This window comes from Geotrypetes seraphini, chromosome 14 (genome assembly GCF_902459505.1).
Source record: "Geotrypetes seraphini chromosome 14, aGeoSer1.1, whole genome shotgun sequence".
NCBI classification, from domain to species: domain Eukaryota; kingdom Metazoa; phylum Chordata; class Amphibia; order Gymnophiona; family Dermophiidae; genus Geotrypetes; species Geotrypetes seraphini.
The window spans coordinates 67,577,317-67,603,929 of NC_047097.1; the positions used below are offsets into that span (position 1 = coordinate 67,577,317).

General features: G+C 42.9%; 1 protein-coding gene across 2 annotated transcripts in view; it reads right to left on the reverse strand.

The window, feature by feature from the left end:
* Positions 1-26,613, reverse strand: part of ST8SIA2 (ST8 alpha-N-acetyl-neuraminide alpha-2,8-sialyltransferase 2) — a 68,551-nt gene that overhangs the window by 22,373 nt on the left and 19,565 nt on the right. For both annotated transcript variants that reach the window (XM_033919476.1, XM_033919477.1), the window contains exon 2: positions 12,183-12,245. In XM_033919476.1, the coding sequence (XP_033775367.1) occupies positions 12,183-12,245 (63 nt within the window). The remainder of the gene's footprint in view (positions 1-12,182; positions 12,246-26,613) is intronic.

Consider the following 26,613-nt stretch of genomic DNA (forward strand, 5'->3'; position numbering starts at 1 on the left):
GCCATTGTGACATCACTGATGTGATTGGCTCTTAGGCACTGGTGGAATGAGGCATTATGACATCACAATATCTGCTCTGGAATGTTGCTGCTCAATCTCAGCATTCTTCAAAGCAAAGCTTGCGGGTCAGTGGTTGTGGCCATTCATACTCTGATTCTTCCCTCTCTCCTTAAAGAATGACATGAAGATGGTTTCCCGCAGTTATCCGCGGGGACGGGAATGGTGATGAATTTTGTCACCGTGTCATTCTCTATCATGTCCAATATCAGGATTTAGACCTTTCTTTGAGGTAGTGCGTTGTACATTTTGGGCTGGGGACAGAAAGTCAAGTTTAGGCATTGTACCGACTCCCCAGGATGCTGAGGATTGAGACCAGAACAGCCTTCTGCTAACGGGAGGAAGCATTGGTCTGAAGGAAAGAAATGAGACATTGTACGGGAATGATGAGCAAAAAGTATTTCAGATGTAGAAAGCAGAGATTTCACCCTTGCAAATTATTTGTGAAAAATGCCACATTTCCAGTGGCTTGTGAAAGACTTTCAAAGAATCAAAACCAAATTACTTTAATGAAAATGTGCTTTTAAATCTAACAGCGCACGGCTTGGGGAAGAATGATGACATTTCATAAAATTAGTGCCAAATAGTCTTTGAAGACCGAGAGAGATACAATGCGGGCTGGGATTCTGGCGATGCTTTCGCAATGACCCCGGAGGTCATCTGTAAGTATGATGTTTCCTCAATGCAAGGAGCAGACTTGAAAGGTTTCCTTCTACTACAGATTCAGAACTATTATTACTGATTACTTAAGTTATTATTATTTATTATAAAGTGTATGCAGTGCTTTACAGGCATAAATAATAGACAAAAATAAGTATTACCCTCCCCCCCCCACCCCCGCCCCTAAGAACTGAAACTGAAAGAGGATAGCAGGCACTACAACAGCATCATGGGCCTACCCAACAGAGCAGAAGGCAGCTCTTAGATGCCTTTCAAGATTATAACATGACTTTGGCCTGAATTATTACGCAGCAGTGAGTGAGTCTGCTATTCAACCCCTTCTGCTTCTGTTCCCTGGACTTACCTACTATCCTTTCCAATTCTTTTGACTGTTATATTGGCATTGTAGTTCTTTTCAGACTTTTTATTATACTGTAATTTTTAATTGTACACCCATGTGCGGGATATCAACTTTTAATTACGCTTGGGGCTCCTTTTACGAAGGTGCGCTAGCGTACGCACCAGATTAGCGCGTGCTATAGCTGAAAAACTACCGCCTGCTCAAGGGAAGGCGGTAGCAGCTAGCACGCGCACTATTCTGCGCGTAAAAGGAGCCCTTGGTGGTGCTGCGCAGTGTGAGTGGTGGGGTGTGGTTTGGTGAACCTTTTATCTGTGTATTTGGGGTATTATCACAAACGCAGGTGGAGGAACGCATTGTTTCAATAGCCTGTTTCCTGTTAGCGGACTGAATTCTTGTATTGCTTTTCTGGTACTGTTGGTGGTTCACGTTCCTAGTTCTTCACACTGACATTGTTATACCAGTATGTACTCCTGATCATCTTCATTTGATGGCGCTTGTGTTTGTCTGTATTCCACCACTGCTAATAAAGTACATTTTTTAAAAAAAAACCCACTTGGAAGAGGGCTGGCTTAACCTATGGACCAGGTGAGGCACTGGCCCAAGGTGCCAGCGATAAAGGATGCCAAAATCCTTCAAACTCCGAGAGGGATAGATGCTTGATTGGGATTGTGGCACTCTTTATCACCAGTGCCCTGATCTGGTCCAGCAGGGGAGGGGGACTTGAAAGAGATGCTGGATCACAGGCAATGGGGAGGGGGACATAGATGATGCACAAATACCAGATTGCAGAAATCTGGTATTATGCCAGATTTAAGTTTCAAGTTTCAAGTTTATTTGGTATTTGATTGATCGCCTATCACAATTACTAAGCGATTTACATATATAGAAATACATGATAAAACAATAACAATAATATAGTAAAAATATATAAAAAAAAAAAAAAAGGGCCAGAGAAAAATTTTTTTAAAAAGGATGCCAGAGTAAAAAAAACCCAACAAAAAAGCAAACTCAGTCCCATGAGCCAGCCCTGAATTGAAAATTTAAGAAAAAGCCATGCTTAGATTTTTTTTCTTTTTTTCTGAAGGGAAAGATTTTTGCAATCCAATGGCAGAGAATTCCAGGTCAAGCAGCAGCCTAACTAAAGGCTTTCTTTTGGTTATTATTAATTTAACCTCTAAGGGCCTGATTTAAGTCAACAAATCTTGCTCTGACAGGCGATTAAGAATATACCGGACCAGGCAGCTAAGCTTTAAAACTGTGCTCGCTGATTTTCTGTATGGCAGGAATAAATTGGATGAGGAAACGTGCAAGAAAGACCCACAGGCACTTGGCTGGCCTACAAAGGATTCCACCACCTCACCCCTGCCTACGTCATATCAAAACTACCTCGACGCACTCCTGCCTGCCCACTCCGCTCTGAGGCTGAGAAACGACTGCGCAAAGCTGCAGGAAGATCCCTTCAAATGGAAACAGCGCGCAGACGCTCATACGGCCACTTCGTCCCCTGCCTTTGGAACCAACTGCCTGCCCAGATAAGATCACAAGACTCGCTGATGACCTTCCGGAAAACACCGAAGACTCACCTCATCAAGTGAACATAGAAACATAGAAACATAGAAAGATGACGGCAGAAAAGGGCCACAGCCCATCAAGTCTGCCCACTCCATTTACCCACCCTATTAAGTCTGAGTGCTAATGACCTAGTTCCTTAACTCGACCGTCGTAGGGATCCCACGTGGATGTCCCATTTATTCTTAAAGTCGAGCACACTGGTGGCCTTGATCACCTGCACTGGAAGTTTGTTCCAGTGATCTACCACCCTTTCTGTGAAGAAATACTTCCTGATGTCAACACTAAATTTCCCTCCTCTGAGTTTGAGCGGGTGCCCCCTTGTGACCGAGGGTCCCTTGGGAAAGAATATATCGTTCTGAGCTCCCAGGAGAACGGGATAGAAATATAAATCAATCAATCTAGGCTTCCTTGCGGAACCCGTTAGCATCAGTAATGGAATTTCAAAGGTTAAACAGCATAACATATACCCCCCTCCCCCCTTTTTTACAAAACCATAGTGTGGTTTTTAGCGGTGGCCGCGGAGGTAACAACTCCGACGCTCAAAACCATGCTACAGTTTTGTAAAAGTGGTGGGGGTGGGGTGTAATTTGTAGCCACGTGTTTTCATTAAAACGGTAATAACCAGCTAAGCAGCCCGCTGTCAGTACGGGTTTATCACAATAAAAAAAAGCAAATAAGTCCTGGCATGAACTCGCGGAATGAATCACACATCACATGGCTCTGGAAACTGGCAGAAAGTTTGTTTACTAACTCCTAAGAATAAAGCATGAGAGCTCTAAATCCTTAAGGCTGCATCTGATCAATACATTTATTGATTTGATTTTCCGCTCAAAGGGGCTCGGAATGGCTTACATATCAGGTACTCAAACATTTTCCCTATCTGTCCCAGTGGGCAATTAAGTGACTTGCCTAGGGTCACAAGGAGCAGCATGGGATTTGAACCCACAGCCTCAGGGTGCTGAGGCTATAGCTCTAACCACTATGTCACACTCTGCTCTATTAATGGTCATTAAAGTAAGGAAAACTCCCAGGCTGCAAAGTGCACACTTACAAAGTGACACATGTCGGGAAGGAAGACTAGGGCCCAGATTCACTAAAGATAGCGATTCAATCGCTGTTGGCCGATTTTAAAACAGCAATTGATTCACTATCTCTACTGCATGCAAATGAATTGCACGGAGGTGCAAATCATTTGCATGCAATCTCCCGACTCAATCGCTCAGTGACAGGAGAAGCAGCCTCCTGTCACTGCTGTCAGGGCTTCTCCTGACTTTTTTTTTTTTTTAAATGGGCCAGATATTTTGCGTGTGTTACACACAAAAAATATCAGCCCAATAAAAACTAAAAATAAAATAAGCCCCCCTCCTTTCCCAAACCCCTTCAAAATGCCCACTTCAAAATTCCCACTCTCTCCTGCCATCGGGCCAACTCCTGACTCCCCCCACCCACCAAAAACAAACAGCAGGAGGGATGCTGATTCCCTCCTGCCGCCGGATGACCCCTCCCTGTTCCCCTCCCCTGTAAAAGTTGGGAGCAGGAGGGGTGCTCAGTCCCACCTGCTCCGTAGCCTCCTGCGATGCATCTGGGCCGTAGGCCACGCCCCGGTGCATCATGTGATGCACGGGGAGAGGCCTAAGACCCTGATTGCCTCAGGCACCTTGGGCTCTTCCCTTGGGAGGGGCCTGAGGCACCTGAGCCAATCAGAGACTTCCTTAGACTTTCCCTCATACCTCCAAGAGATTCCATACTTAAGAACGCGGTTGCAGTATTTCCAGTGGCACAGACTCCTACACTTCTCCAGTAACAGATTCAGGAATGATGCATGGCCACATTAAGAACAGTGTGTGGTTGTGCATGCGGTATCTTCGCGGGAACACTAGTTGGCACTTTTGTCAGTTGGGAGCAGAGGTAAGCAGCAAGAATCTTAAAACTACAGGTTTTGAGTTACACGCAAATCTGACTTAAGAACAGCTTTAAAATCACAACTTGTTCTTAACCCGGGGACTGCCTGTATAGGAATAATCAAGCCATTGTGACATCATTGATGAAGTTGGCTCTTAGGCATTGGTGGAATGAGGCATTATGACATCACAATATGAGCTCTGGAATGTTGCTACTTAAGAACGCGGTAGCAGCTTCATTTCATTTCACTGAGCAGTGTTTCCAGTGGCAGAGACTCCTACACAGATTCAGGAATGACGCATGGCCACATTAAGAACAGTGTGTGGTTTACATGCTGTACTTTAGTGCTATGGTTCCCGAGAAAGGGGTTTTTTATCCACCCGAAACGGAGCCCCGTTGAACTGAAAATTGAGCATGCATTCAAGCTACATTCATGCATGATAAGTACTGGCTCCAGCTTTGCGGTCAAGAACAGTTTAGTTGCCAGGCATTTGACTTTGGACGCTTATATACGAGTATAAGTGATTTAAGAACAGACTTTTGTGGCTTTATTCATAGTTTTCACTTCTAGTGATTCACGTATTTTCACTATAAGAGAGTTCCGGGGATGTATCACAAACATTGCCCATTTCGGGTTTAACTTGTGCCAACTCTATTTAGGGGTTGTGGCTACTGAGGACTCTCTTTCACTTGTCAATCATTACCTTTGATAGTCTTTGCCACTTGTCCTTTCTTAACTCGTTTAGAGGGACTGGTAGGGACAGTCGGCCCTTTTGTCAGCTGGGAGCCGAGGTAAGAAGCAAGAATCTTCAAATCTACAGGTTCTGAGTTACATACAACTCCGACTTAAGAACAGCTTTAAAAACCTAACTCGTTCTTAACCCGGGGACTGCCTGGACTTAATCTTTGTCTCTCCCTGGCATTTTGGGACACAGAGCAAAGAAGTCTGCCTGGCTTTGGTTCTACTTCCCAGCTAACGGAGTTGCCATTAAAGCCTTAATCCTGGTCTGTTTTTGCTACCTATGGGACCCAGACTGAAGAAGTCTGTCCAGCATTAATCTTGCTATTCTCACAGCATTCCAGCTATTTTCTAGAAGACTCCACGATAAGCGAGCGTTTTCTAAAATACTTTCCAAATTGTAAAACATTCCAACATGGCTTATTATTTCACAATTGTGATTTTTAAAGCATCCCCAGAGGCTTCTGCTATCCATTAGTAAACGCTGCATCTGTTATTTGTTTAGTGAGAGCATCTTTTTTTTTCAATAGAAACTGACCTGGTACAACTCCTGAATCTGCTGACTTTGGATTCAGTTGCCTAGCAACAGAATCCAATCAACTCTGAGAAACCTCACATGCTCAGTAAATGCGGACTGATTTCTGTAGACATAGGCAGCAGAATGCTTTGGGGGCGGGGCAAAAGCTCTACCCCCCCAGACCACGCCCCAGCTCTGCCCCTGACTCCACCCCACCATAATAATAGTACTAATTGTAATACCCGACACGGTCTGTGTTTCGGAAAACAGTCCTTCCTCAGGGGCTGGGATGTTATGGTGCATAATGTGGAAAATCTTATGTAAAAAAAACCCCAGATAATCCTTGAACAACTGCTCCCATCCAGCTGCAACTCAATAGACTTGCTGATAGCAATTTATAATTTTAATTAAAATGAAGTAATAAGTTTTAAAAAGAAGGCCTCATGCTACAATTAAATGCCTGATCTGTGAGTATGGGTGGGTTTGTGGATACGTGTTCGTGAGTGTACAAGATGTAATCAAAAAAATACAGTGAATGTTTAAATTTAAAAAAAAATTATTACTAAGGTGCGCTAACCAATTGGTAAAAGAGGGCCTAAAAGACACATTGCTGTTAATCCCTCTCGAAATACTCCCCCTCGCTTTGAACACACTTATCCCGTCATTCTTGCCACTTTTTGAAGCAGTTCTGGAAGTCCTCTTTCGGCAATGTCTTTAGTTGTGCTGTCAGGGCTGCCTCGATGCCCTGAATCGATTCAAAACGTTTACCTTTCATGGTCATTTTGATTTTGGAGAAGAACCAGAAGTCGCACAGTGCCAGGTCCGGTGAATAAGGTGGATGAGGACACACCATAGTAGTTTTGACAGAAATTGCCGTACCAGAAGTGATGTGTGTGACGGAGCGTTGTCATAATGGAGGATGAAATCATTTGCCCGTTTCTCAGGTCGCACTCACTCGCCTCGTGTTCAAATCCATTGTTAAAATGTTGTGAACGGAACCATAAGAGATGTTCAGATAATAATAATTAATAATAAATTTATTTGTATGCCGCAACGCCTCACGGTTCAGTGCGGTTTACAAAAAGAGGTTAGAACCTCAGAAATTTCCCTACTAGTCAATCGCCTATTGAATCAAATCGTTTTGCTTACTCTTTCAACATTCTCTTGGGTTTTTGATGTTGAACGACGTCCCAATCTTTCCTTATCTTCAACCGACTCACAACCATCACGAAATTGCTCGAACCACTTGTAATCTTCATGGTCACCGTAGCATCACCGTAAACTAATTTAAACATTTTATGTGCTTCCTTTAGCACTTTTTTCTTGCAGTCGGAAACAAAATTTCACGTTGTTCATGATCCATGATTTATGGCACACTTTAAAAACTTTAAAAAAATGTGAAAATAGGAGGTTTCAGTCCATTTTTTTGGGCTATTCAGTATCACACTTTAAAAACACACCTTCTTTCAACCGTAGCGCACAACCAACTGACCGCATCAAACAAGTTGAAACTTGTCACACACTAAGGCCCTCTTTTACAAAGTCTATGGACGCGTTAGTGTTTAGCGCACGCTAATTCGATTAACGAGCGCTAATCGGTTAGCGCACCTTAGCAAAAGAGGGGGTAAGGTTTGACGCACCGCTTCCCGTACTGACGATCCCTGCCTTTCTGTTGGATGGCGCTCGGCAGCAGCATTCACCGTATTTTTAAAATCACACCTCTTGTACATGTCATTTATAAAACGCGTGCATATGTCACCACTCCACATAAGAACAGCCATCTCCAGAACAGACCCTAGGTCCATCAAGTCCGGTGATCCACACACGCGGAGGCCCCGCCAGGTGTACCCTGGCATAGTGTTAGTCCCCTTATCACTCTAAGCTTCTCATAAGAAATGCGCATCTAGCTTACCCTTACCTATGTCACCTTAAGCCACTCATAAGGAGGTGTACATCTAACTTACCCTTAAACCCTAGAACGGTGGATTCTGCAATTACCTCTTCTGGGAGAGCATTCCAGGTTTCCACCACTTGTTGCGTGAAGCAGAACTTCCTGATATTTGTCCTGAACCTGTCCCCCCCTTAGCTTTAGTCCATGTCCTCTTGTCCTTGTCACATTGGACATTGTAAACATTGTACTGGCAGACCCAAGATTTGAACTGGCTACAGCCTGTGACCCAGGGAACTACAGGGCAGGCGCTCTGACTGCTGAGCCATGACAGGGGTTACCCTGCTCCATCTAAACTTTACCTGTGATAATGCCTATGTGTGACACATATATAAACCCCAAGTATTTGAGGGTACACGGGGAAGACGTAAACTGTATATACCAAATCCTTTTAGAAAAATATGTCTTAATTGCCCATTCAAAGCAGCACAGCAAGCAAAGTTAGACTTAAATAAATGGCCCCAAAGTCCAGAGGCCCAAGAAACGTCCCCAGGGGGGCGCAGCTCCTATAGGGGGAACTAGTTTATTTTTTTTTTTTTTTATTCATTTTCAAGATTACATTAAGTGTTAAAATATATTCAATCACATAAATAATGAATACATCACTTAGAAATAATCATTGGCATATCTCACATAGCCCTTCCTTGATGCCCTTCTTGAGGCCCTTCGTAAAGGGAACTAGTTTAAATCATAGGCCAGCTCCAGAATAATTACCCCATGAAAAAAAACTCCCGTGCACAGGAGAAAACCTTTGGGTGAAGTCTGGGCTAAATAACCACAGCAACCAGCTTCAAAAAAAAGCCTGGCTGCTTTGAAAAGGACAGATGATGCAAAGGAAGATGAGTTTTTGATACTTCAGGTCCCCACTTGTGGATTACAATCGTCGTTGATAGAAAGCGCAGCTTTGGGAGGCTACCCGAGGCCGCGGCGGTTTAAGATAAGTAGATTGGACCTTTTGGTATATATTTTTTTTTTATGTTACTTTGCCTCACAAGTGTTTCACAACTGCCAGACCTCAGTGCACAGAAGGGAGGGTTCATCTGTGTGCGGCCCCTACCATTGGGTGGCCCTGGGTATTTTACCGGGATCCTTCAATAGTAATTCAACCCCTGATGCTCTATAAACATGTCAAAATGTGACTCTGTGTAAAGCAGCTTAGAAAGGATGATTCACTCTGGAAGTATCATTGCTGTAGTGGCATGAATGTTTACCAAATCTTATTGAAAACAGAACGAAAACCTAGTGAAAACCAAACCAGACATATGTTCTCTCTTTCTCAGAAGCATTCTTTATTCCTTTTACTAGCACAAGAATTCACTCAAGACAGATGCTTCTTCCTTTACTCCTCAGAATTGGAAATCAGAAACAAACCGCTGCTTTGCTGATATCTGAAGTAATGAATTGCTGCTTCATAGAACAGCTGGATAACAGCTGGAGACCACAAACCTCGTGAAATCTTCTATCTCCACCTACTGGTAGCTATAGAGGGCTTAACTTTTTTTTACTATCGGGCATAGGTGAAACTTGTCTTAGAAAACCAAACCGCTTTGCCAAAGACCCCGACTCCCTTGTACAAATGGAGACCTGAGGTTTGGCATGCGGGGGTGCAATGTGTACGTTTTAACATTTTTATTGAAGGAATAAAGTACATAATCATTTATGTAATACATATAGATATTCATTACAAATGATTTCATACATTTTGAAAATTCAGTTCACATATTCTATTAAATAAAATCATTCCTCCAAATATTTTTATGACTAACCCTAATTCCCCCTACCTCCCTTCCCCATCTCCCCTCCCTCCTTCCTATTCCCCCTCCCACCCAGGATGGAAGGTGACAAAGACAGCCAGGTCTAGGATACCATGAAGGCAATAAAAGCTTCAGTGCAATTCATTAAGAATCAAGCTTCGCACTCTAGGTGAAAGTTTTTGAATATTGAGGTCTCAAATTTTCATAAAGAGACGAGTTCGTCTAGGAGAACAATGAACCTCCCAAACTTCAAATGAAAGTACATGATGTAATTGGTTCCTCCAATGCCAAAAACTAGGAGGTTCTGCTTGCAACCAATATTGCATAATACATTTATGACCCACCATACAAGCTTTCTGTAGGGTGTTTCCCCTATGACAGCCTCCGGAAGAGCGTTCCAGATTTCTACCACTCTCTGGGTGAAGAAGAACTTCCTTACGTTCGTACAGAATCTATCCCCTTTCAACTTTAGAGAGTGCCCTCTCATTCTCCCTACCTTGGAGAGGGTGAACAACCTGTCTTTATCTACTAAGTCTATTCCCTTCAGTACCTTGAATGTTTCGATCATGTCTCCTCTCAATCTCCTCTGTTCGAGGGAGAAGAGGCCCAGTTTCTGTAATCTTTTGCTGTATGGCAACTCTTCCAGCTCCTTAACCATCTTAGTCGCTCTTCTCTGGACCCTTTGTATGTATCATTTATTTTTTTTATTTTTTATTTTATTTTTTTTTTTTATTCTTTATTTATCATTTTAAAAAATTTTAACAAAATCAAAACATTTTGTACAGAAAGATTGTCAGATCGAACACAAATAATAAGTAAATCATTAACATAATAAGAACAAAATTCAAATCGGACAATCTCAAGTCCTCAATAATTATGTGATCCAAGATATATATAAGAGTGAACTTTTAAGGAAATCAATTTTAAATTCTATATAATAAAGAACAGTATCATGTGTCTGATTTGAGGAATTATTCTATTACCAAGTCCAACAATTACTTAGTTGTTATTGTGGTAGTTGTTGTTATACCCTCTTTTTCCAGACGTTTCAGTGTCAGAAAAGCTGTAAGTTGAGATGGCTCAAAAAACACATACTTATTATCTCGATATCTTACTATACATTTACATGGGAAATGTAAAAAGAAAATGCCACCCAGCTGTGTAACTCCTGCTTTCAACAAAAGAAACTGACGTCTACGATTCTGAGTTTCTCTGCTAACATCTGGAAACATTTGAATTTTCAAACCCAGAAACTCCTTACTCTTGTTCCTAAAGAACATTTTCAAAATCCAATCTTTATCCGGCAACAATGCCACAGATAGTATAAGAGTTGCTGGTTTAACCAAATCTTTATCTGATGTTTCCAAAATTGCTGTCAAATTTTGTTGAAGGTCTTGTGTTTCCTGTCTCTTATCCTCCGAATGTTGACCCCTTACGTTCATAGGCAAATAATATACTCGAGTGAGAGGAGGCAATGATTCCTCAGGAATATTAAATATCTCCATAAAGTACCTTTTTATCATCTCTCTCGGGTTTACTGATAAGATTTTAGGAAAATTCAACAGTCGTAAGTTATTAGTCCGATAGTTATTTTCCATAATTTCCAATTTTTTTCTAATACTTTGATTATCTTTTATTATTGTAGATTGAACTTGTTTAATCATTTTCACTTCATTTTCAATACCTCCCAATTTTTCTTTGACATTAGAAATTTCCTGTTTATTTTCCTCTATTGTCTGTTTTTGAATTTTTATATTCTTTTCACCTTCTTTAATTTGTTTAGTTAGTGAGTCTCCCAGTTTGGAAACTAGGTCCCAAATTGAATCAAGAGTCACTTCAGCTGGTTTCTGATATTTAAAGAAAGTCTCATGTAAAGTTGGGGAAGACTCACCTTGGCTGCCTTCTGTCTGTTGGTCTGGATTTTTTCCTGTATCATTTATTTTAATGTAAATCGCTTAGAAATTATAAAAGCATTTTATCAAATTTTTATTGAAACTTGGAAACTTACAGAATTACTGCAAATTAGGCCCTAAGATGCTGCATTTAGGTGTGCGCATATACACCTGCTATTGACGTGGCGAAAGTGGGCACTCGTACATGTCAACACTTAGGTGCCAACTTAAGCTAGAATTCTATAATAAAGGGGTCCTTTTATGAAGGCGCGCTAACCGATTTAGTGCATGCTAAAGATTAGCACGCTCTAAATGCTAAGGCATCCATTATATTCTATGGGCGCCTTGGCATTTAGCATGTGCTAAATCTGTTCACGCACCTTCATAAAAGGACCCCAGAATCAGGGTGCCCAGAGGCCGTTATAGATTGCGCTGCGTCATACTTTCTAACTTTTGGCAGCCTTTATAGAAATATATTGGAAATAGGGTACACTGTTTCTGAAGGGTGTGCAGTATTTATGTTATTGCGCTCGGGGGGAAAAAAAAATACTAGAACGAAAATTCCCCTAACCACGGGAAACAGAAAAAGATGAAAATATTTTGACCGTTCACCCCCCTACTCTGCAATGCAGTGAGAACGACATGAGCAAACAATCAAATGCCAGGTGGAAAGGAAACCCAACAGATAACAAAAAGCAACATCAAGCTAAAAAAAAAAAATGAGATTAATAGCTGCCCAAAGGCAAAAACTAATGAAGAAATACAATTTAATTTACAAACCTATTAGATTTGCTATGTAAGCTGTTCGCAGTTGATCTGATTTTGCCTCTTCCTCCAGTGTTCCTGCAAGATGAAGAAAAATATATTATTTATACCCTGAAACTTCTTTTTTTTTTTTTTTGCAAACATTCTTCAAGAGGCGTAAAGAAAATCTCAGATCTTGAGCTTCTAAACCTGGAGTCTTAGGTTGTTCTCCCCTTCCAACATATCCTCCAACAGCAAACAACTTCTTGCTTAATGACGGAATTATAACCTGCCAATCAAGAGGGAAGATAAGCTGAGGTCTCGGCTCTTTAAGCCCACAAAAGGGCTTTTGGCAAAGAGATACCTTTTAATTATGTTCATAATCATGAGGCCTTCAGGGTTGTAGCAAAAGAGGAGCTGCTGAAATGTAAAAACAGAGGAGTTCCATAGAGAGAGCTGCATGGGAATGGGGATTGCGGGAATCCCGCGGGGATGGAAGAAGTTGCTGTGGGATTCCCCCCTATGGCTGCACCCGGGGCGGATCTCCCCCCCCCTTCCCCCCTCCCCTTCATGCACCACTGCAGATATGGCTGGACTCCTGGATCTCATTCTTTATTATTCTGGACATCTGCATGATAAGAGAATGCTAAAACGATTCAGGTCACATGATAAAATTCATAAAGCAAAATAAGCAGACATAACTGATGCTAATAGAGAATATGTTGACTGAGCAAATGGCAATGCCGTTGGCACATAAAGATGAATTACGATCTTGATGGTAAAAACCTGCTGTTTCACTGCTTGCAACTCATAGGCCTTGCGCGTTTGTTTAAAGCACAATATGAAATGAAACAGCACTTCTTATTTCCTTTCATTTTGTAAATGATGCAAAAGAAATTATAGAAAATAAATGTCCCCCCCCCCCTGCCATCTGAATACACCAATTATAGTAAGAAAACAAAACCCTCTTGAATTTTGCAAAACACCTTCCACTCTTCTAGACGCTGCGCCCTGGAACTTCTGAGATGTCTCCACCCCTTAACAAGGGCCAAGAATCACCACCTCAAGAATCATTTAAAGTACAGTAGTTGCACGGTAATAGTGACTGGGCTTGTGCCCCATTTGGAACCTCAGATTCAGTAATAGGCTGAGTGGTCTGGCAGAAGGAGATTTTTTGTAGCTGGCAGGGTTCAAGATTGGTGGACAATTTCCGCTACATCCTATTGAAAAATACAGTAGCATATCATTTTTTAAAAATCCCAAGCTAACAAAACAAACAGAAATGGATAGAAAATGAAACGGAACCAATGGAACATATCCTTAGACCTTTAACCAATCACAGTCAAACGCAAATCACTTTACAGTAATGGGGCTCTTCCAACTTTTGAATAAAGATTGCTATTATCGTGTGCTCAGTATTAATGTTTTGTGGGCATTTGCTCCGTTTCTTGTATAAGAACTAGTTGAGTGTTTGTAATAGATGTATAACTAATGTGTGCTCTGTGGACTTCAATTCCCAGAGGGCTTTGCTTTCCTGAGGACTAGGCTGCTTCCACAGAGCATAAGCCCGCCTCCTTCTTCTACAGTCTGGGAGAGAGCAGTGGCTATATTACAGAGCACATGGCTAGACGAGAACCTGAGTGTAGCATTATTCTCCCACCAGGTTTTTTTCATCCTTTAGTGCTAATGATCTAACACAGCTTAGGTTTATTTCTAAGTCTGGAGAACGGTGTCATCTCCACAAGGTGGACGCTCCCAGCTTAACTCTTGATATGCTGGTAGAGTACGAAGATATGTGACGGGCTTGAACTGCATTGAATCCATTTAATTTTAACTTTGTTTTTGATTCATTATTAAAGAAACAGTTCAATCAATTCAGAGTCTGGCTGGTGACACCAAGATTACAGAATTAGGGGTTGGCTGAATAGGAACCTCTAACAGTGGCCAAAATACTTGGAACTCAGAGATGAGTCCTTGCTTTCAGCATAAAGACCTGAGATCTATACAGTAAGCTGTAGCTATAGTGTGATTTAATCAGGACAGTTAATAGGGGCCTCTATATTTTATTAAAATGTTAAAAAGTACCTGCAATATATTCAGATTATTAAACATATATGAGGTCTAACAATTAAGTTCATGAACTCATCCTAGAAAAAGTGCTATATACATCATTGCTGAATACCACTGTGGTCACCTTCGAAGTATACGTCTCCCTCCATATTTGTGGTTTCAGCATTTGCGGTTTCGATTATTCACGGTTTTTTAGCTTTCTGGCTCCTCCCCCCAAATTGCATCAGCTTGCATAGAGAAATCGCTGATTCCCAGCATTTACAGAGAAAATCGCTGATTCCCAGCACTTTGTTCACCGTGTTTTGCCTCTCCTTCAGGAACAGACCAGGTCCCCCACCATGTTATTCGCGGTTTCACCATATTCACGATGGTTTTTAATAGAAAACAGCAAATAACATATAAAAAAGTTATTCGCGGTTTTTCCGTATTTGCGGTTCTGTTAAACCCCTATCACAGCGAATATGGAGGGAGAAGTGTACTCCCCTTGGAAAGCTATACAGCGATGCCAGCGCCTAGTCCACCCTTCAAAGCAATTTTGGAACTCTTTCTGGAACAGCCATCACAGCTGTCGTCTTATTATCCTTGATGTCCTCAATGCCATCAGAAAGTTTTCCTTTCAATATTTCCTTTATCTTCGGGGAAAGAAAAAAGTCATTGGGGGCCAGATCAGGTGAGTAGGGAGGGTGTTCCAGTGAGGGACCATTTTGGCACACACTTTTCTCAAGCCAAGATTTTCAGATAAGAACATAAGAGTTGCCGCTGCTGGGTCAGACCAGTGGTCCATCGTGCCCAGCTGTCCACTCATGCAGCGGCCCTTTTGGTCAAAGACCAGCGCCCTAACGGAGACTAGCCCTATCAGCGTACGTCCTTGTTCAGTAGGAACTTGTCTAACTTAGTCTTGAATCCCTGAAGGGTGTTTTCGCCTATGACAGACTCCGGAAGAGCGTTCCAGATTTCTACCACTCTCTGGGTGAAGAAGAACTTCCTTACGTTTGTACGGAATATATCCCCTTTCAACTTTAGAGAGTGCCCTCTCGTTCTCTCTACCTTGGAGAGTGTGAACAGTGTCTTTATCTACTTTGTCTTGAGTCCCTGGAGGGTGTTTTCCCCCTATAACAGCCTCTGGAAGAGCGTTCCAGTTTTCCACTACTCTCTGGGTGAAAAAGAACTTCCTTACGTTTGTACGGAATCTATCCCCTTTTAACTTTAGAGAGTGTCCTCTCGTTCTCTCTACCTTGGAGAGTGTGAACAGTCTGTCTTTATCTACTTTGTCTTGAGTCCCTGGAGGGTGTTTTCCCCTATAACAGCCTCTGGAAGAGCGTTCCAGTTTTCCACCACTCTCTGGGTGAAGGACTTTTTTATGTTTGTACGGAATCTATCCCCTTTCAACTTTAGAGAGTGCCCTCTCGTTCTCCCTACCTTGGAGAGGGTGAACAACCTGTCTTTATCTACTTTGTCTTGAGTCCCTGGAGGGTGTTTTCCCCTATAACAGCCTCCGGAAGAGCGTTCCAGTTTTCCACCACTCTCTGGGTGAAAAAGAACTTCCTTACATTTGTACGGAATCTATCCCCTTTCAACTTTAGAGAGTGCCCTCTCGTTCTCCCTACCTTGGAGAGGGTGAACAACCTGTCTTTATCTACTTTGTCTTGAGTCCCTGGAGGGTGTTTTCCCCTATAACAGCCTCCGGAAGAGCGTTCCAGTTTTCCACCACTCTCTGGGTGAAAAAGAACTTCCTTACGTTTGTACGGAATCTATCCCCTTTCAACTTTAGAGAGTGTCCTCTCGTTCTCTCTACCTTGGAGAGGGTGAACAACTTGTCCTTATCTACCAAGTCTATTCCCTTCAGTACCTTGAATGTTTCGATCATGTCCCCTCTCAATCTTCTCCTCCTGTTTCCCTATCGATGCTTATTTGCTTTGCTATGCTTTTCACCGTCGGCTGACGATTTTGACACACAATTTGACACATTTTTGCAATGTTTTTAATCAGTTCTGCTAGTTTCTGGCCGCCCTGATCTCTCTTCATCAGTGACACTTTCTCTCCCCTCGGAACAACGTTTGTACACTGCCATTTTCTTCTTAGCATTATCCCCCATAAACTTGGACTATCCTGTCCCTGATTTCACTTCCACTCTTGCCGAGTTTAACAAGAAATGTAATGTTTATTTGTTGCTCCTAATTCAAGCTCCGACATTCTTGCGACGGCACACAAAAACATGCAACAACAACAACAATGAACACCACTCAGCAAGACGCTGCCACACGTCGACACAAGCACAGCTGTGAGATACTGATATACCAAGGTTATGAAACCTTACCGTGCTGTTTGTTTAGTGCTGCCAACATAAAAGCATGGTGGCAAGTTCATGAATTTAATTGTCAGACCTTGTATATTCTTTTATTGAAAGTAACACAAGCTATGATGGTGAATTAAAATCAAAAGCCCCTTTAATCTTAGCAGCTATGAACTGCTCTATTCTCTCTATAGAATTTGGAAGAAACACGCGTTGTTTGAGGGGGTGCTGAAAAGTTCTCAGCCCAACCAACTTCCTAAATTCTGTCACTATAGCTGAAAAGAGGGTTATCTTGTTTGCTCTCCCTCTGATGTCGCTTCCTCGGCGCCAGACCCGGAAGTGACATCAGAGAGAGCTGACACCGATGTGGGCAGCAAGTTTGTGATGCCGATTGTGCCGGGAAAATTAAAGAGGTACGGGGGAAGGGAAGGGAAAGAGCGCAAACATGCGGCGGGGTGGGGGGCCAAAAGGAGGACGGGTGGTGGCGCATGGGCAGACCGCCCTCCCACCCTTATTACACCACTGTGTCCATGCAAGTTTCTAACCTAGGTTTGGACAAGTTCCTGGAGGAAAAGTCCGTAGTCTGTTATTGAGAAAGACATGGGGGAAGCCACTGCTTGCCCTGGATCGGTAGCATGGAATGTTGCTACTCTTTGGGGTTCCGGAATCTTGCTATTCTTTGAGATTCTGCCTGGAATCTTTTTACTCTTTGGGGTTCTAGAATCTTTTGTTACTCTTTGGAATTTTGGAATGCTGCTACTCTTTGGGTTTTGGCCAGGTACTAGTGACCTGGATTGGCCACCATGAGAACGGGCAACTGGGCTTGATGGACCTTTGGTCTAACCCAGTAAAGCTATTCTTATGTTCTTAGTTCATACTCTTGCCTAAAGTGAGTAGCCCTTGTGAAGAACAAAAATCAAAGGTCTTAATGGAACCTAAGAATACCACGTCTAGCTTTCTGAACTAGTCATTTGGCCACCCAATCAAAATGACTGATCGAGTTTCTTTGACACGACTTTTCAATAGCTAAAGTAGGTTGCAATCTCCAGAAATCCAAGATAATCTACTGCCTTTCCCTTTGACACCGATTCAATTAATTTACCCGCCACCGAGAGCAAAGTGACAGATCTGCAGATATCGGCTTCCTCCCTGCTCTCACTTTTGCAAAGAGATTCTTCTGAAACCCATCCAGAGGGTGATTGGACAGAACTGTCAGTGGAGCTGCTGGTGGCCTGTCTGAGCTCTCTGCATAGCTCATCTGTCCTAGCGGTGTCCAATTTCTGTTCATTTCCATGATGCAAACACTTCTCTTCTGTAAGTGGTCTGAGGCTATCCACCTCTCTTCTGTTTACGCTCCTGACATTTACCTAGAGTCCTTTCTCTTTGCCCTTCACTGAGTATTGCACAAATGCATTTGCTTACTGGTGAAGAGAGAAATCCAGAGAAAAGGTTTATCAAAATGTCAACAGCTCTCTTTTTTTTTTTTTAAGGTATAAGTGGGGTGAAATAAAAATGATTTATCCTAGTACACTTCTCCCTCCGTATTTGCATTGATAGGGGATTAACAGAACCGCAAATACTGAAAAACCGCAAATAACTTTTTTATATGTTATTTGCTGTTTTCTATTAAAAATCATCGTGAATATGGTGAAACCGCGAATAATATGGTGGGAGACCTGGTCTGTTCCTGAAGGAGAGGCAAAACACGGTGAAGAAAGTGCTGGAATCAGTGATTTCTCTATGCAAGCTGATGTAATTTGGGGGGAGGAGCCAGCAAGCTAAAAACCGTGAATAATCGAAACCGCGAATAAGGAGGGAGAAGTGTACAATATTTATCTGACATCTTTGGGACATGTATTTAAACAATTAGAGGTATATTATGGTATCTGTGCTGATGATAATCAATTAATTCACCTATAGGAACATGACATAGAACACGATACTAGTATTATAAGTGTATACATAGTATGTAGGATAATTGACTATTGTATAAATGTGTCTGTATTGAAAACCACCTCAGAAAACGCTAACTCGGTATATACAGAAGCTCATGTACTGGTTTTTAAAAAATATATCTTTGTTCATTTTCAATCTAAAAACAGTGCATACAAAAATTGCATAACAAGTTGCCTGAAAAAACAGCACTGAAAAATCCATCAGTGAAATACATAAGAATAATTTTCACCCCCTCCCTCCCTGATTTGAATATATTCAAGATACCCATAGTATCTAATAGTACTAACAACTCATAAATAAACCAGTCCCTATACATTATCCTTCTCCCTCCCACCAACCCCCCTTCCCTGGATGTAAAAAGTATAACCAAAAGTAAAGGGAAAAACCATTCAATTAGAATCAATAAAATTGGTCAATGGACCCCCACGTCAGATTAATATTACCTCTTTGTTCAGACATCATTTTCTCATAACGATAACACAAGCATCTCAAATTCCACCAAAAAGTGAAATTTAAACGGTCACAATTCTTCCAGTTTTTCATAATCATTTGGATGGCTACCCCAGTCATTATACCCAATAACCTGGTTTAATGCCTGTCTACTGGAGATGTAGGAGATAACAGAGTCCCACACAATACCACTTCATATGCGGAACTACAGTCTCCAGAATCAGAGTAATATGTCCCCCTATAGATCTCCAAAAACTGAGTATCAAAGGACAATAGATGATCCAGTGTCCCTATATCGAGATGACAGTGCCAGCATCTGTTTGACTTAGAACTATCTAATTTCTGCAAACGAACAGGGGTCCAAAAACTTCTATGCAGCAAAAAAAAACACCAGGTTTGATTCATAGATGCTGACGCTGTACACCTCATCCTCCAAGACCAAATCCGTGGCCACTGAGTAGCAGAAATCTGCTGCTTAATCTCAAACATCCCTCAAACTTGTGGCTCCAAACATCCCTCAAACTTGTTTGTGGTTTCTTATTCATGTATTGTAACACCCTTACAGACCACTCCAAATTGACTCCCCAGTCATTAGTAGCAGTAAAGAAGTTTCAAGTTTATTAGGATTTTATATACCACCTATCAAGGTTATCTAAGTGGTTTTACAACCCCAGGGTGCTGAGGCTGTAGCTTCAACCACTGCGCCACACACTCCAATTTCAAGCGATGTGGCCCCCCCAAAAATGAACATTGCACAAGGATAAAAAAGGGCAATGGATGAATTTGTCAAAATTCAGAATTGCTGTTGGAGGGAAGTCTGGAGGGCCTCCGAGCACACGCAGGGGGCGGGGGGGGGGGGGGCGTTAACATCATCCACGCATGCTCGGAGGCCCTCCAGACGCGGCCAGCGCTTGGGACTTTCCAAAACCCGGACAAACTGCTGGGTTTTGGAAAGTCCATCCGGGTACCCGGACGGGCCTCTAAAAAAAGATCGTTGTGTATCTTTGATGTAAATTCATCGCGTTTTACGGTTTTCTTTTATTGTGAACTGTAGTGAACTGCGAGGTATTGCGGTGTAAAAATAAACCTATTATTATTATTAAAGTGCCTTCACAAGCGTGATGCAGGCTCTTTTTTTTAGGTTCCAGTAGGCGCCTTGAATTTTGTTTTAAGACCGCGTTTTGCACGTAACTTAGGTGCTGGTAGGGTGTCTACCAGCGCCTAACCCCCCTCTTTTACAAAGGTGCTAAACACACGCTAAATGCTAATGCGTGGATGGTATCCTACGGACGCTTTAGCGGTTAGAACATGCATTGATTTAGCGTGCGCTAAATCCGTACTAAAACGCTTAGCGTGCCTTTGTTAAAAAGGGCCTAAGTTAAGGCGTCGTTTATAGCAATGTTCTTCAAGCTTTTGACACCTATGGACTGGTGGAAATAAAAGAATTATTTTGTGGACCGGTACCAGCCCGCGGGCCGGCAGTTGAAGAATACTGGGCTAAGTCGTGCCCATCTCCACCCAATCTCCGCCCCAGACTCCGCCCCCATAATACTAGTAATTGTAACACCACTTTTTCCATTCATTTTTCATATATACACACACACAATATAATCATATTAACAACAGAGAATTAAACTACACAAAGCACACTGTATGCTTTTCAAACCTTCACTCCTACCAGAAAACAGATAACCCCATGCAAACGCAGGACCCAAAACTAAAAGTACTAATATTCACAAACAAAGCCTAAGATCCAAGACTCTGCAAGCAGAACAACCCCAGAGGAAAAGAAACCAACGCATTTCTTCCTCAACAGACAAATCAATCACTAAATAAAAAAATAAAAGCATTCCCCCTACCTTTGTTGTCTCTCTCCCTCCATGTGCCTTGTCTTCCGGCCTGCCCCCCCCCGGTGTTATCTTTGGGCAGGTCCACGGTGCGATCAATGCCGCGTCTTCGGGACGGCTCCCTGAGTGCTGCATTGCGCAAAGCTGTGAGCAGTGACTCCTCGCGCCTTGTCCCGCGCCTCATCTGGAAGCCTTCCCTCTGACATTGCGACGTCAGAGAGAAGGCCTTCCCGTTCAGGTGCGGGACGTGCGTCGGAGCCTTGTCCTACGGCTTTGTGCACCGCAGCACTCAGGGAGCCGGCCCGAAGACGCCGCGTTGATTGCACCGTGGACTGGCGGCTGAAGAACCCTGCCTTCCGCCCGATGGACGTGCCGGCCTATGGACCGGCAGAAAATTTCTGCGGACTGGCGGTTGAAGAACACTAGCTTAGCGCAGATCATCCCGGCACCTGTCTTTAGATGCCGTTCGCTGAATTCTGCCCAGAGTGGACGGAATGTATGGCCATTTGGACAGAAGAGACCCACCTCCGTATGCATTCGAGACATATAAGTGGAGGCCTATGTGAGATGATTTATTCACTTAACTGCCGTAAATCACATAAATCATCTGTGCTGAAAGTTTAGGGCCACTGCCAGAGACTGAATGCTAACCTTGATGCCGGTCCAGCGGTCTAACTTAATATGGCATTCCATGTATGCTTCTGTTCTTATTTACGGCAGCACAGCAGGTGGGCACAAATGGGCATCCTGAGTGGCCTAACTGATCCCGTCGGGCAATATTTTCTCTGTAACTCTGCGGGATGCCTGTCTTCTTTGTGCTAAGCTGTGGTCTAATTACACAGAGAAGCCTTTTCTAAAGGGCTTCTGTTTCTTTGATGTATAACCAGATTTAAAAAGCTTCTTTCATCTAAAAATATCAGGGACACCACTGCTATATTGTAGATGGGGGGAGGGAGATAGGACTTGATATACTGCCTTCACTGGCATAGTAACGGGGGTGGGGGTGGGGGCTGGGCCGGTCCGCCCCCCACTTCAGCGTGCGCCCTTTCCCTTCCCCCCCACCTTTTTAATGCTCCCGTTGCAAGCAGCAACCCAAATCTGCTCGTGCCAGCGTCGGCTCTTCCTAGGTGCTCGTCCAGGAAGTGACATCAGAGGACGGGCCGACGCTGACGTGACAGCAGGTTGAGTGTTGCTGCTCAAAAAGAGGGCAATAGGATGATCATAAGGACTATCGTATTCTCATTATTCCAAAAAAAATGATAATTGTCCCAAACATCTGGTTTCATCCAAAGAGTTTTATCTTACTACACTTTAATTTTTCTATTAGAATCTCATTAAACACCAAATATTCCTAAGGGAGATGAGCATAGGCTACCGATCCAGGCCAAGCAGTGGCTTCCCCCGCGTCGCTCAACTGTTTACGTCTCAATCATAAAAAATCTAAGACACCTCTTTTCGCAAATGATGATCCTAAAAATTTGGCTACTTCCCTTCCCTCTAACGCATGTGTCAGTCGAATAAGAATAGCCTTACTGGGTCAGGCCAATGGTCCATCAAGCCCAGTAGCCCGTTCTCATGGTGGCCGATCCAGGATAGAGTCGCATTTACCACATGTTAATTTCATGCACCAGAATTGCAAAATTGAATGCACTTTAGTAAAAGAGCACCTCATTCGCAGGGAGCGGCACGCAGCATTTCTAAACCCTAGGCCACTCCTCCCCTATAGTTTTTGGAATACGACCAGACTAAAATATAGAATAATTACCATTCCAGGCACAGGCACTTCGGGAAGAGATCAGTATTCGACGCTTCCTTTTAGATCCTCTTGCAAAGGAGGATTGTCTGATTTTGATATTGACTGAGACACCTATATCCATCCTATCATTCTCTCTGCAAGAAACTCCCTAACCCCTATATGTAAGGGAAAGGGATTGGAACTTGTATAGAACCACACTCAAAGCGCTTTACATATAGGTTCTTCAAGCATTTTCCCCGTTTGTCCTGGTGGGCTCACAGTCTATCTAATGTACCTGGAGCAGTGGAGGAGTAACTGACTTGCCCAGGGTCAGAGGGCAGTGTGGGGTTTGAACCCACAACCTCAGGGTGCTGAGGCTGTAGCTTTAACCACTGCGTCACACTCTCCTCCAGTACAATACCAGAAGTGAGCCAAGTATAGAACAATGAAGCCATTGTGACATCACCGATGAGGTTGGCTCTTCGGCATTGGTGGAATGAGGCATTATGACATCAGAATTTGAGCTCTGGAATGTTACTACTATTTGGGTTTCTGGCACTATGATATCAGGGAAAGAGATTGGGATTTGCATACTGCCTTTTTGTAATTTTTGCAGCCACACTCAAAGTGGTTTACATACAGGTACGTCAAGCATTTTCCCCGTTTGTCCTGGTGGGCTCACAATGTATCTGGGGTGGTGGGCCCAGGGTCACAGGAAGCAGCATGGGGTTTAAACCTACAACCTCAGGGTGCTGAGATTCTAGCTCTAACCATTCGCCTCTTGTGTCCTGTCTCACTGTCCAAATTAAATTGTAAGCTCTTCTATACAGGAACCGTCTATTGCATGTTATATGTACAGCACTGCGTATGCCTTTCAGCTGTATAGAAATGATAAATAGTAGCACGCTTCTCAACTGCCCTGAACTTTCAGGATGCATTTTGCTGTAGGGGGTCTTTCCCAGGCAAGCCCTGCACTCTCTCAGTCTTAATGCCAGATTGCTGCCCCTGCTAGAACCAATTTCTGTCAATTAATTTGTCAGCCCTGACAGCTTCGGTGCTGCTTCCAAGCCAGTCTCCCTGTCATCAATTAACTCGTGCGAGTGGCGTGCACTGAACATAGACTCCAGTGGCATGCTGATGCTGTCCTGCACCAGCAGTCCGTGTTGCATGACTAATTGAGCAGGTCAGTACACGAGGCAAAGAGATGGAGAAACGCGGCAGCCTTCACCCAGGTGGGATGTGCTGTCATTTCCCATTCGAAATGACACAGAGAAAAAAAAGTGGCGCCTTTCTGTAATTTTACCAGAAATTAAATGTCAGGAAGGAAACAAAATGAGATGTAGGGAAAAAAAATTAATTGAAAGTTTTTCACATGCACGCTCTTTTTTTTTTTTTTTTTAAATAATTCTTTATTCATTTTCACAAATTATATTAAGTGTTAATATTTTCATTCACAGTAATAATAAATACATCACTTATAAACAATCATTGGTATATTACATATATTCTTATCCCTATCCCTCCCTATCCCTCGCCCTTCCCCCCCAACCATATACTCCATTATTGTATGATATATGTAATAATAAAATACCCCCCTCCCTACCTCATAAACTAATAAACATAAGGGAAATAATTTTACTTAATCCTGACAATATTTTGTTAATGGTTTCCATACATGCACGCTCTTATAATACAGAGCCAGAATTGGAACCTGGAAAAGAGAAGCAGGAGATAGGGGACACTTGATGAAGTTACAGGGAATTAACCTAGATGTCCCGAAGGAAAATCTGGACCCATGGCCATGCCCCCAGGCTCACCCTGTTCTGCCCCGTTCCGCCTGTGTCACGCCCTGTTCTGCCCCCAGCCCCACCCCCAGACGGCATCCGTGAATGCGCAGATGTGACGTAATGACGTGAATGCTTCTTCCCGATGCGATTTTGAGGGGAAGCTTTTCAAAACCCGCTGAATGCTCTACGCTGCTCCCGACCCTCAAAGGAATTCTATGAGCGTCGGCAGCAGCGCAGAGCGTTCTGCGTGGCTCCCCGTGCTAATAACCGCGTTTAGTAAAAGGGGGGGGAGGTGGAGGAAAGTTTTTAAGGATCTTCTAAAAGCCTGATAAGAAAACGAGTTCAAGATCAAACCACCGAGACTTTTATTCCATTTCCCTGCTTGAAAAGATAGAGTCCTATCAAGAAATCTTTTATATATATATGACCTTTTAATGGTGGAAAGGAAAACAATGAAATACTGCATGAAGAGCGACGCTTTAATGCCGCTGTGGGCGTGGCTAATGCTGGAAGTAAAGCACTTCCTTAGGCGCGATTCACGTGAAAGGCAGGTGCTGGAAATGTAGGCCTGGATAGATTCTGTTAGTGTGCACATATATAATGGCACATTATCATATGAGCATGCACAATTGAGGGTACGTGCAGTCAGGTATCTGTGCACCACTGATCTGTGTCTGTGCCAACTCCAGACTCCGTCCCTTCTGCTTTGCTGCGACGTATGCTTGGAACAGGCTGCCTGAAACCCTATGGTGTGCTCCATCTCTGGCAGTGTTTTAGGCCCAGTTAAAAGCCCACCTCTTCGAGAGCGCTTTTGACTCCTAACTCCTCTCACTAAGGGTTCTGCATCCCCAACCCTATATGTCATGTCTGTCTGTTCAAGTTAGATTGTAAGCTCTTCTGAGCAGGGACCGTCTATAAATGTCAGCCCACCTCTTCGAGAGCACTTTTCACTCATAACTCCTCTCACTAAGGGTTCTGCATCCCCAACCCTATATGTCATGTCTGTCTGTTCAAGTTAGATTGTAAGCTCTTCTGAGCAGGGACCGTCTATAAATGTCAGCCCACCTCTTCGAGAGCACTTTTGACTCATAACTCCTCTCACTAAGGGTTCTGCATCCCCAACCCTATATGTCATGTCTGTCTGTTCAAGTTAGATTGTAAGCTCTTCTGAGCAGGGACTGTCTATAAATGTCAGCCCACCTCTTCGAGAGCACTTTTCACTCATAACTCCTCTCACTACAGGTTCTGCATCCCCAACCATATATGTCATGTCTGTCTGCTCGAGTTAGATTGTAAACTCTTCTGAGCAGGGACCGTCTATAAATGTCAGCCCACCTCTTCGAGAGCGCTTTTGACTCCTAACTCCTCTCACTACGGGTTCTGTATCCCCAACCCTATATGTCATGTCTGTCTGCCCAAGTTAGATTGTAAGCTCTTCTGAGCAGGGACTGTCTATAAATGTCAGCACACCTCTTTGAGAGTGCTTTCGACTCCTAACTCCTCTCACCTTGGGTTCAGCATCCCCAATTGCCATGTCTGTCAGTCCAAGTTAGATTGTAAGCTCTTCTGAGAAGGGACCGTCTTTAAAAGTTAAAATGTACAGCGCTGCGTACACCTTTCAGCGCTATATAAGTGATTAATAGTTGTAACACTGGCTGATACCCTTGTGTGAGATTGTAGGATCTGTTTGTATTTTGGCATGTGACTATGTGCACACCTGGTCACATGCCAAAATACAAACAGACCCTACAATCTCACACAAGGGTATCAGCCAGTGTTATTATTACCATATTCTGATTTGTATCTGCAGGGGATCCTATAGCATATATTTTATAAAGACAGAACAATAATACTTATAAATAATGGATATAAATGATATGTAGTTATATTAAAGGAAGAAATGGAAATTCAAACACTCTGGCAACAAAATGCTTGGAAAAGATTTTCCCTTCAGTTTTGCTCTGTTATGAAATGTTGTTTGACAGAAATTCACATTTTCTCCAAGGCTATGGCAGGAGCAGCCATAAAGGCTGTCTGCAAATATTTTATTTTTCTCTTTCAACGGGTTCTTCCGCTGATTCACAAAATGAATTCGCTTTTCAATTTATAGTACCTTAATATATGGAAGATGCGATAAACAAAAGGGACGAAGACTCATCAAAAGAGAGAGAACTGTTTTTCAGTTCAAATCTGCCTACAAACACCCACAGCTTTCATTTGTGTTAATCTTGATGATACAAGTTCCAAATATCAATTCGTGGGCAGTTGTAAAGTCAAAGTTATTGGAAACAATAGATTCTGTACAAACGTAAGGAAGTTCTTCTTGAAC